Source organism: Rhagoletis pomonella, unplaced genomic scaffold (genome assembly GCF_013731165.1).
Source record: "Rhagoletis pomonella isolate Grant_MI unplaced genomic scaffold, Rhpom_1.0 Rhpom_scaffold_00007, whole genome shotgun sequence".
Lineage (NCBI taxonomy): Eukaryota > Metazoa > Arthropoda > Insecta > Diptera > Tephritidae > Rhagoletis > Rhagoletis pomonella.
In genome coordinates, this window is record NW_023458561.1 from 11,882,055 (window position 1) to 11,894,576 (window position 12,522).

Below are 12,522 nucleotides of genomic sequence, written 5' to 3' on the forward strand. Positions count from 1 at the left end.
TTAGCAAAATGTATGGAGAAAATAAGGCGTCTAATGTGCATGTACACTGAGAAAAAAAATGTGTTGTAAAAATTAAAATTTTTTATTTCATTACCGTTGAAATATGTTCGTATTTAAATCAAGTGAAAAGTGTTCAAAGTTGAATATTTCGAATTAAGGTAACGATAGAATTTTTTAATTAAAATTAGTCTACTACGGTACATTCCGTTTAGGTGCCTATTCGTTTAGCTCTTTTAGTATAGCTGCACCTTTCTGGTAGAATGCTTATTTCGGAAGGAGATTTATTAATTATGAATGAATATTTTCCGTTTAACAGCATCGCGGGGCAAATAAACGATTTAATCTTTCCGTTTCCAAATGGTCTAAAGACTGTAAGACACAGTTTTAAATATCCGAGTGATATAACTGATGAATACATATAAATCCCCCTTTTACAAACTGATTTGTGTATAATTTACTCTAAACAACTCCCATAAATATGTTTGCATACCAAATTTCAAGTTCATGTGAATTATGGTTCCCAATTTATGGCTGATTAAAAATTCCACGCCCATGCTCCACATTCCCTTTTACAAACTCATGTATACAAACCTTACTTTAAGCTCCTACCGTAGATACTTCTGCAAACTAAATTTCAATTTCATGTGACATATGGCTCCGAAGTTATAGCTGATATTTTCCACGAATGTGCGATGTGCCACGCCTCCTTTTATAAACTCATTTATATATAACTTACTATATTCCCCTGCTGAACATATTATGTCTGCACTCTAAATTTCAAGTTCATGTGACTTATGGCTCCGAAGTTACAGTTGGTAAAATATTCTACGCCTATCGGATATTCCGCGCCCCCTTTTATAAACTCATTTATATATACCTTACTATAAGCGCCTAACATAGATATGCCCGCATACCAAATTTCAAGCTCTTGGCACTTACGTTTCCGAAGTTATAGCTGATAAAAAGGTCCACGCCTCTTTTATATATACCTTACTATAAGCACCTACCATAGATACGTCTGCGTACCAAATTTCAACTGCATGTGACTTATCGTTTTGAAGTTATAGCTGATAAAATTTACACGCCTATGGGATGTGCCACGCCCTCTTTTACAAAGCCATTTATATATACCTTGCTATAAGCATCTACCATAGATATGTCTGCATACCAAATTTCAAGTTCATGAGACTTATGGTGTCGAAGGTATAGCTGATAAAAAATTCCACGCCTACGGGATGTGCCACACCCCCTGTTATAAACCCATTCATGTACACCATACTATAAGCACCTACCGTAGCTGTGCCTGCATACCAAATTTCAAGTTCATATGACTTATGGTTTTGAAGTTATAGCTGATAAAAAAGTCCGAGCCTATGGGATGTGCCACGCCTCATTTTACAAACTCCTTCGTAGATACCTTATTATTTAACACCTACCGTAGATATGTCTGGATACCTAATTTCAAGTTCCTATGACTTATGGTGTCGAAGTTATAGCTGATTAAAAACTCCGCGCCCATTTGATGTGCCTTTTACAAACTCATACCATTTCCAAGTTATAGCTGATAAAAAATTCCTTGCCTATAGGATGTGCCACGTTCCTTTTACAAACTCATTTACATATACCGTATTATAAGCACCTACCGTAGCTGTGCCTGCATACCAAATTTCAAGTTCGTAGGGCTTATGGTTCCCAAGTTATAGCTGTTAAAAAATTTCACACCTATGGGAGGTGCCACGCCCCCTTGTCGAATCCCAATTTTTTTACCCTATTATAGGCCCAGGTGTCATGGCAATACTTGGTCAAAATTTTGTTCGATTCTGTCCGTCCGTTTAGGCTGCAACCTGGCACATACATACATACAAACATACTTCCACAAAAATATAGTAGATATATCCTACTCTTAGCGTAAAATAATTTTTCGGGATGTCTCGGCCATCGTGTAAGTTTCAAGTCCAAATATTTCTTTTAAATTGGCTAAATTGTTTTCTAAATATGAGCCAAATCAGCAAGTAAATGCAATTTTTATGAATATCCCCACCCCAGCGCCACCTAGCGATTAAATTTTTAGTCGAAATATTTTCCTTCAAGGCGCTGAAATATGTTCCAAATATGTATGAACGAAATCGGTCCAGCCGTTTAGTAGTTTAGTGACATTTAATATACGGGAAACTTTATGAAACTGTGAAATCGTGACGTCTCACCTTTCTTCATTTTTCGGCAACAACAAAAAATTTCAAATTTTTTTAAATCAAAGAACCTTCCACACAGAAGGTCCAAAAATGTGCTTTTTACAGAATTGAAATCTGTTTAACCGTTTGGTCAGGCATAGCCAGCATGCACAGCGGTGACAACACATACACATATACATGGTACATGTCCTAGCTCAGAACTACCTCATTAAGAGACGGTACTGGTTCTCGATCTATCCCAACGCAATGCTTTCAACTGTCTCTTTTTACATGGCTATGTCCTACGAAGTGGAAATTGTCACCTATGCAGAACTTTGGAACTAGTTCTCAACTGGTTCCATTTTCGACAGTTCTGGGCCAATAAGTTTTTTTATGAGAAAACATTTTTAAACCAAATTACCGGATATTTTTTCTTTTCTGAACTTTTTCCGTTTTGGACAGATCTGCGACAATAGGTTTTTTATAAAAAAAATTTTGGTTATCATATTTTTTAATTTTTTATGTTCTTTTACATATTGCATTTTATTTATTTTTTGTATTCTTTTATTTTATTTATATTAAATTCGATAATTTTCTCTTAAATTTTTAAGCGGTACTCAACAATTTAAATTTCTTAAATCTGAAAATCACACAACTGCCTCCACCGCGATTTGAACTCATGACCAGCGATATTAGAGTCGGAGGTCTTCCCGCTGAGCTATTTTCGTATTGTACGAGAAGTGAGAATTTGTGCATTTACTTCTCAACAGAGCGCAACTAACACACCAAAAGTTTCAACTGTCCCTCTCTGCAGCCGTTTCGCACTAGTTCAGAGATGGTTCTGAAATGTGTAGGGCGGAACTAGCGCTTTAAGAGACTGTCTAGAGACAATTTTACTGCAGGGATGTTTATCTGTACAAATGCACTAATCGCACGCTGTAATGTTGATTCAAACTCAACATTTGAAAACACATTTAAATGTATGGCTTTAGCTGAGTGTGCAAAGATGCTTGATACAATTGGTTTCTGCCAAGAGGGTCCGGGTTCAATTACCATCAGACAGAACATAAAATTAAATTCTTTTTTCTTCTTAATTACGAAAAAGCATCTGTGCATTTCACAACGACATATTTTATAATGTACATACTCAAATTTAAAACGAGTTGGCTGCGTATTTTTTTTAATTTAGCAAGTTCTTTTCTAATTCTAAATTTTTTTTTCGTCAGTGTACGTTCATTAGCAAAAAATGTTTTTCATTCTGCGAACGAATAACTACTGTTACAATTGAAACGTTAATTGACAATAATCACCCTGTATTCTTCACAAGCAGTTGATTTCCATTGAACCGTTAGAAATTACAAGTAATTTGCATTAAATTACTCACAAACCAATTTAGCATATTAATTTTCGCGTATTTATAATTTTCATAATCTCATCAGTTGGATACCCAGTAGGTTACAACAAATAAATAGTAAAACAGTACACGCGAGAGAGCGAGAGCGCGCAAGCGTAGGTTATAATCAGCGTTGCCATTTTAGCCGTTTTCCGGCTAGATTTAGCCGGTTTTGATAGCAACTAGCCGGAGAAAATTCGATATAGCCGGCAGCCGATTTGTTAGCCGGTTTGTAAATAAAAGTTAGCCGTTTTTAGCCGATTTTACTATTTGCCTAATTTTCAGGTGCAAAAAGTAAACAAGTTGTTCGAAAGCAAAAATGCAGACCCAATGAAGATTTTTAATGAACTCAATGTTTTACTTTCGCATCTATGCTCCCTAGTGGTTATTAGCGCGGACACATTTGATCCTATATGCTCCCCGTTGGAACCATACCTTGCTCCACTTCCTCAGTTTTATCACAGTTTTGAAGAGTATTTAAAAACAAAATTAAGCACAAACGCTTTTGACCACGAAGCCGAGAAAATAATTCGAGAAAATGGTCGCTATTTTATTATCACTTTAATAAAGGAATTACGCCAACGCCTCCCTACAAATATTGCCACACTAAAAAAAAATTGACTTTTGTCGGTTGGAAATGCATTAAGAGTGATTAAACCAAAAGTAAACGGTAACGTTACATACCTGGAGTAATTTAGACTCAACTGTAAAATTTTGGGCCGAAGTTTATCAATTTCGAAATGCCCTAGGAGAAAACCCTTTTGCTGACCTTTGCAACCCAGTTTTTAGTTTTCTTGTTTTGCCTATAAGTAATGCAGAAGTAGAGCGAATATTTAGTTCAATGAATATAATAAAAACTAAGCAAAGAAATCCAATGTGCGTTAAAACGTTAAACGCTATTTTATATATAAGATACGGTTTAAAACGTGAAGAAAAATGCTGCCATAATTTTACTGTAGATGACGATCTCTTAAAATTAATGAATTCAAGTGATATATACAATAGTGATTCATTTGATGATGAGGAATATACACTCGATATAAATTAATGGTGTTAATAGTCTTTCGTTTCTTGCGATTTATTTAAATAAAGCATGTGGATTTTCACTAAAACATTTTAGCCGTTTTTTGCCAGAGTCTATGTGAAATTTCACTAAAACATTTTAGCCGTTTTTAGCCGCTTTTTTGCTAATCTAGCCGGTCGGCCCAAAAAGTTCTGGCAACAGTGGTTATAATATTCTCAATTGATGTCCTGTGAGTCTAGCGACAGCTTGCTTCTGAAGAGGACTTGCGTCGCATGTCTGCCTATGTGGCGGCTGCTTGTATGTGCCAGTGCCCCAGTGCCACTTGCACATTTGACAGTCGGTTCAACTCTCTGATTCCGAACCATGTGTGAGCACTCCGAATTTCTTGCCTACGTTGCGTGTCCTTTGCTCCCTCTGTTGTCGTGGGCGCAAAGGTGGGCCCGAAACAGCATTCAGTTCATATCTTAACTGGTTATCACTAAGCAATCTCAGTCATCCTTCAGCAACGAAGGAGTGTGGTCCGTTTCGACGGAAAACTGGAATTGAAAACGAGTTATTGGCATTGGTGTGAGTTGTAAGTGAAAATATAAAAGGCCTCGCCTTAATTTAGTGAACATGTTTTTCCATGCAGTCACAAATGAGTTTGGAATTCAATGAATTACTGTTAATGGTTTTTAGGTGTCAAGCGAAGTGGTGTCTACAATAAAGAAATATTGGCAAACAAAACCATAAAACAAAGGCCAATTGCCATTCGCGAACGGGTTAAAGCGCGCCTGAAAACTACAAAATCATGGCATTAATTTGTATTAGATCCCAAGATACAGATACTTAAAGTATATCTCGTTATTTAATTTGCTTGCTTTACGTCACCTACGAATACATATGGAAAATACTCACCAGAAATATTTACGTTCGTATATGTTCGTACATAGATACACATGTACATGTGCATGTGCATATTTAAATATGAATTTGGCAAACATCAAATGTATTTTCTACCATATATCTTCCATATGGCAAAAAATATTGCGCTCATCCACTAATTCAAATCAAATTTATTAAGAAAGACTATTTGGTTTTTATGAGAAGCTCATGGTTACGTTGCCAGACTACATAAGTAAGTATATATAAACTTTAAGATAAACGATATAGTACTATCTATTACGTATTTAAAAATATGTTACGATAATGAGTTTATACTAGTAGGAGATCCGACAAAGGCAAGACCTTCACCCATCTGTTTAATGGATGAAATCTACTTTGTATGTATTTAACGTGTTAGGAAATATTTCGCGAGTGGGTTGGCTGAAAAAATCCTGGCCTGGATGTTTTTAATTAATTGTTCAAAAATTATTATAATTTTTTTAATTTTGCACTCATTTGTTTAAAGAACAAATTATACATATACCAATCGAAAGCATAAAGTCTATAGAATGTGTTAAACAGATGATTGAAAATTACTAGTCTTACCTACCTTTTCATACCTGCCAACCCGATAGGTAGGCCAGGAAATAATAGTCAACGTCTTCACGTTTTATAGGCTTAATACTTTCCATTGGTATATAATTTGTTCATTAAACAACAGGGTACAGAATTAAAGAAATAAAAATAATTTTTGAATATTTAATTTAAAATATCCCTGCCAGGATTTTTTCAGCCAACCCACTCGCAAAATATTTATTAACACGTTAAATCTTTATCTATAAAAATGTTGTGTTCGTATGTCACGGTCGTCAAAACTCGAGAACGGCTGAACCGATTTGAATAATTTTTTTTTGTGTTGTTCGGTATAATACCAGAACAAATAATATCGCAAATAATTGGAGGGTTGCCAGCTATTTGAAATTTTTTAAACCCAATTATATTTATAAACTAAATAAATTATTACAATATGGGTATCAGATTAAAGAGGTTTAAGAAAGATAACTGCTGGAAATATTTTTTACGAGGGTTGCCACCTATTTGAAAATTTTAACGGAGTCAAATTGATAAAATAAATGAAATATTGCCACGTGGGTGTCAAACTAAAGAGTTTTAAGAAGGCTGACAACCGAAAATATGTGTGAGGAGGGTTGCCACCTGTTCGAAAATTTAACTAAAGTACATCGATAAAGTAAATGAAATACTACAATATGGGTATCAAATTCAAGAGGCTTAAGAAAGATAACTGCTGGAAATATTTTTGAGGAGGGTTGCCATCTATTTTAAAATTTTAACTCAGTTAAGTGAATAAAGTAAATGAAATACTGCAATGGGGGTATTAAACTAAAGAGTTTTAAGAAGGCTTAAAATCGAAAATGTTTAAGGGAGGGTTGCCACCTGTTAAAAAATTCAGCGTAATTTAATTGATAAACTAAATAATGTATTACAATGTAGGTATTAAGGTAAAGAAGTTAAAGGAAGATAACTGCTGGAAATATTTTTGAGTAGAGTTTCCACCTCTTTGAAAATTTAAACTCAGTCAAATTGATAAAATAAATGAAATACTGCAATTTGATTTTTAAGAAGGCTTACATCTGAAAAAATGTTTGAAGAGGGTTGCCACCTGTTTGAAAATTTAACTTAATTTAATTGATGTAGGTATCAAACTAAAGAGGTTTAAGAAAGAAGACTTTGTGAATTACCTTTGAGGAAGGTTGCCACCTATTTGTAAATTTTAACTCAGTTAAATTGATTAAACTAAATATTGGAATGCGGGTATCAAACTATAGAATTTTTAAAAGACCTACAGTCGAAAATATGTTTGAAGGTTACCACCTGTATGAAAATTTAACTCTATTAAATTGGTAAAAGAAATGAAATGTTACAATATGGGTACCAAACTAAAGGCATTTGAGAAATTTTGATTTAGAAATATTTTCAATAAGATTATGCCCTATCTAAAAGTAAAGACTGCAAATATTGGAATTAAATGAAATATTACATAATTGAACCGAAAATTGTTAGGGAGAGCTTTACAAGAGATTTTTATTTATGTTGCCATTTATCCAAAAGCCGGACAGTTTAAGTGACTTACCGTCAATGAAAAGCGGCAAAAATATTTGCTCAAATTTATTCAAAAGATTAGTTGTAAAATTCGTTTTTATTTGAATATTTTGCTATTTTAATTACAGCAGCGTCATGGAGCTGAAAAATTAAATAGAAAATTCAAAATCAAAAACTGCTTTGCTTTCAGCTCCAAAACAGTCATGAAAAAGCTTGCTGTATGAACATGTTGATGTAGCTACAGCAATTTGAAATCTTCACTCAGCTCGGAACGGCTTCGATCGGCTCGGCTTTGCTTTCTGTGTGAACGTACCTTAAGAATCTACCTTAGTGAAATACACATCTACCTAACAATACCCACATTTTAAAAATTTTTTTTTCTCTAAATTAGAAGACCTTCTTCAGGTTTTTAGCAAATTTCTTCTAAAAATCAGCGAGCAATTTGAATAACGTTGGATAATATTATGAAGATTATGATTATTATTATTATTCTTATCTCCTGTTATATGCCCAATCATACATTCACAAATTAATGTGTGAGCAGAAGGGCATTTATGTTCGCATATTGCAAATGTTAAAATAATAAGAGCTGCAGAACTGAACCACTCACGAACAATTTTTTACAAGGGCGTGTAATTTCTGGCGTATGCCAATGACATCGACATCATCGGTAACAAAAACCGCGAAGTCTGGGCTCGAATCGTAACATCCGTTCACTGGTCGAAAACGATACGAAAGAAAATTACGTGATACGTCAGGCAGTATAAGCTGAATGGGACACAGAGTACGTTGACGTATGCCATAATCCGAAAAATGGGTTTTTACGTGACAAGTAGTACGATATCGTATGTGACGATTCGAGCCCTGTTCTGCCTTTTCCAAGTTGGATAACGAAGCCAAGCGATTGGGTTGGGCGATCAACGAGGACAAGACGAGGTATCTCCCGTCACCGTTGCCTTGGCACCCACGTCACTGTTGCCAGTTGTAATTTCGAGAAAGTAGACAATTTTGTTTTGTTAGGAACCAGCATAACACCGATAATAATGTCGTAATCGAAATATAAGGCTGAATAACTCTAGCGAACAAGTGCTACTTTGGAGTGAGTAGGCAATTTGAGAGTAAAGTTATCTCTCGACGTACAAAAACCACCCTCTATAAGTCACTCATCATGCCCATGCTGGTATATGGCGCAGAAGAATGATATTCGAGAGAAAGATCTTACGGAAGACTTACAGAACAATGCGCGTTCACGACGATGAGTACCGCAGACGATGGAACGATGAGCTGTATAAGCTTTACAGCGGATCCGCTAGCTTCGCCATGTCGTTCGAATGGGAACCGCGTTCCAGGTCTAAAAGTATTCGACTCGCAATCTGCTGGTAGTAGCAGGGGAGAGGGAGGTGCCCACAGCAATGGAAAGGCCAAGTGAAGAAGGACTTGGCTTCACGTGGAATTTCCAATTGGCGTAAGTTGGCACAGAGAGAAGCGACTGACATGCTTTGTCGAACTCGGCTAAAATCGCTTATGCGGTTACAGCGGCAAATAAGAAGATGCAAATGATAAATTTATTTCTTCTTGTATGCGCCAGGGGAACTAGGAGAACATTCCTTATAAGATTGTGGCAACGGTTCGATGAAAAAATTACATAGCCGTAGCTCTCGCTTCGTCTGGAATATCTGCGACATTGTTACCAGGTGGAAACACTTCTCATTAAGCTCTTATGCTGCCATTGAAGATACAAATCATCGAAACTCCCACGTGCAATATTTCCAGAACATCGGTGCGAGATTTGCGTAGGGATAAATCGACACCATCAAGGTATTACTCAAATCAGTACTTGTACTTGTATCAAACAAGGTATCGATACCTACTCAGTATCGGCAAGGTATCGAGTACTTGTACATAGAACTACGATTTTGCAAATTTTTCAAAGTTATTGAACTTTTTTCACAAAAAATATGCATTTTTACAAGATTATTTATCTTCTAATATTTTTTCATACAAAAACAATAGATTACATTTTTACAAGAATAATAGATAAAGTTTTTTCATATAAAATAAGTTTAAGAAAATATCTCCTTTTTTGTTATATTTCCCCAAAAAAATCAACTTTTCCAAGTGTTTTCCTGAACGGCGCTTTCGAGATTTTGGTATACGGGCATGTTCTGAAATTCGAAACTTTGAACTCGACTCGATTTGCCAAATATTTTTTAATTATATCTGATGAAAAGAGTGAATATTATGATTGAAAACCGTAAAAGAAGTTAATGCGATACTTGTAAATTTTTTCGGTTAAAAACCGTTGAGAAAATTATCGAAATCGAGTCGATTTGAAATTTTCGAATTTTAGAATATGCTTGATAGTTGTACCTGTTTTTTAGAAAAGCCTCTAGCAAGGGACAGATGACCCAACAACCGATATGTATAAACGGGCTCGCTTATGTAGTGCGCATATCTTCCCATTCCTCTAACGGGTTACTTTTCAAAGAAGATGCTGAATCATAGTAAGTTTTGCGCTTACGATACAAGTACTCTTTTTCGATACCTACTTGGATCGCAGTAAAAAGTAAGTAAGTAAGTAAAAAACTACTTGGTAAATTGAAAAAAGTATCGGGTATGTACTTGGATTTACTTGTATCGATTTATCCCTAGATTTGCGTAGAAATGTTCAACCATTCGGAAATGCATTGATATTGCTCGCAGGAGATTTTACGCAAACATTGCCTGTAATTTCTCGATTGACACCAGCGGGTGAGATGAATGCTTGCCTGAAATATTCAACATTGCGGTCAGACGAACATACATACATTGCAGTTGACTACGAATATGCGTGTCCAACTACAGAGCGATTAATAAGCCTAGGAATTCTCGCGACAATTACTGAACATACGGAACGGAAAGCTGCAGTCAATGAGAGATTAGGACGAATTTTAATGTCTGATAATTTTTGTAACTTAGAAACATCGAAAGGAGAACTGATCGAAAGAATGTTTCCGGATACTCAAATTAATTACAAGAATCACGATTGGCTCAGTGAACGAGCTATTCTTGCCGCGAAGAATAAGGATCTCAACTCAATAATGTTTTTCAATCCAGCATTCGAAGTGATGAAATAACATATGTATATGTACGTCGATAAATACCGTTGTGGAAATAAATGAATCAGTTAATTATCCAACGGAATTTTTGAACTCCATTGGTTTTCCAGGGATTACCCAAAATACTGCAATTGAAAACAGGTGTGGCAATTATCATGTTGCGGAATATTAATCAGCCAAATCTCTGTAACGGCACGTGACTCGAAGTTAAGAAATTGATGAAGAATGTGATGTAAGCAAAGATTTTAAGGTGGCCTTTCAAAGGTGAAGAATTCTCATGATTTCGACCGATACACCATTTCAATTTAAAAGATGGCAAATACCAATTCGATTAGCATCCGGAATTACAATCAGTAATGCTCAAGGTCAACCCTTGGAAAAGTATGGTTTAGATTTAGATTCCGATTGCTTCTCACATGAACAAATCTCTGTTGAGTGTCGGCAAACCAGATAGCCTTGATATCTACGTAGAGAAAGGAAAAACCAAAAATATTATGTACACACAAGCATTGCAAAATCAAACTTATTTGAAACGTATGCTTAGTTTCGTTAATCATTTATCATCCATGTAACAGGAATATGCCACAGCAAAGCGTGGCAAGGTACAGCTAGTTTAATATAAAAAAGATTTCATCCATTAAACAGATGGGTGAAGGTCGTGCCTTTGTCGGATCTTAGACTATATGGACAATTGTGCAATATCAACAATTTCGAAAAAAATTTTATATTCAGATGAAAAATTTTAGAGAGGGTGTTTACTGTGATCTAAAGATTTATTTTGGCTCCCTCCTTTCGAAATGCTTCGTGATAACGCTCTTCTCATATGAACTTGAAGTGGCAATTAACTGTACCGAATGCACATTATCTTTTTGTGACTATAATTAGCCAAGGTGTTTTTCTTGCCTTTAAAAAATATCGAGCGCGAGAAGCAAATACAGGGATGTATCTGGATCAATATCAAAATATACATCAGGGTGATAGCTTAAGCAGATCTTCAGAGCCATTGTTTCGAAGCGGTGCTGCCGAAATTACTACAGCTCACGGCTGCAGGGATTACTTTATATTGGATACAAAACTCTTTTCAACTCTTGGAGGGAAGGCTCGTTTGTTGGTCCGAACAGACGACGCTTGCTGGAAACAACACTTTGAATATACTTCGAGTACATATACAGCATTTGTTTAGATGGCGCCGAAGCACAAAAAGGGGCTTCTCTTTTATCTTTTAAAAGGCAGGAAGGGCAAATAAGGTTGTCATGTATTCTAACCGCATTCAGCGGTTTGTGCCTCGGGAAGTTACTACTTAGGAACTCCTAAAGTTGTCTCCATCCATTTTTTTAATATAATTTTCAAATAAATAACTCCCTCAATTGAAGTTGAATTTGATTATTTTTAAAGTGACAGCCCTCATGCATGAGTAGATAAAGATTTTATATATCTCCATACCAAGTTCCAGTAATCTACCAAAAATATGTCCTGAGAAATGCAGTATGAACAAGTAAGAAAGTCTAAGTTCGGGTGGAGCCGAACATTAAATACCCGGCGCAAGTATTAAATATATGTTTTTTCACCTTTCCGAAAGCTACCGCTAGATGGTAAGCTGGGGTGTATCAATTTTGAGTAAATTAGCGTCCTTAAATTTCGAAATATCGCAGTTTCAAGCATTTCTGAAATTTACCGTTATATGAAAAGCGGCCGTAATTTTAGTCCGATTTCAATGATTTTCAACGTTTTGCTTTTATGTGGCAAGCACAATAAAAATACCGAGTTTGGTACAAATGGTAGAACGGTTACCGATATACATATATGTGATCATAAGTGGGCGGTGCCACGCCCATTTTCCAAAATTTTACC

The 12,522-nt window shown here is 35.6% G+C and overlaps 1 protein-coding gene across 3 annotated transcripts in view; it reads left to right on the forward strand.

Annotated features, from left to right (window-relative positions):
- Positions 1-5,057: 5,057 nt before the first annotated feature.
- LOC118742329 overlaps positions 5,058-12,522 on the forward strand; it is a 212,823-nt gene continuing 205,358 nt past the window's right edge. Inside the window, exons 1-2 of one of the 3 annotated variants that reach the window (XM_036474319.1) lie at positions 5,059-5,162; positions 5,267-5,705. In XM_036474319.1, the coding sequence (XP_036330212.1) occupies positions 5,681-5,705 (25 nt within the window). In that variant the 5' untranslated portion in view covers positions 5,059-5,162; positions 5,267-5,680. Of the gene's footprint in view, positions 5,706-12,522 lie in introns of all 3 variants that reach the window. The other 2 variants (XM_036474318.1, XM_036474320.1) reach the window with 2 other exon arrangements.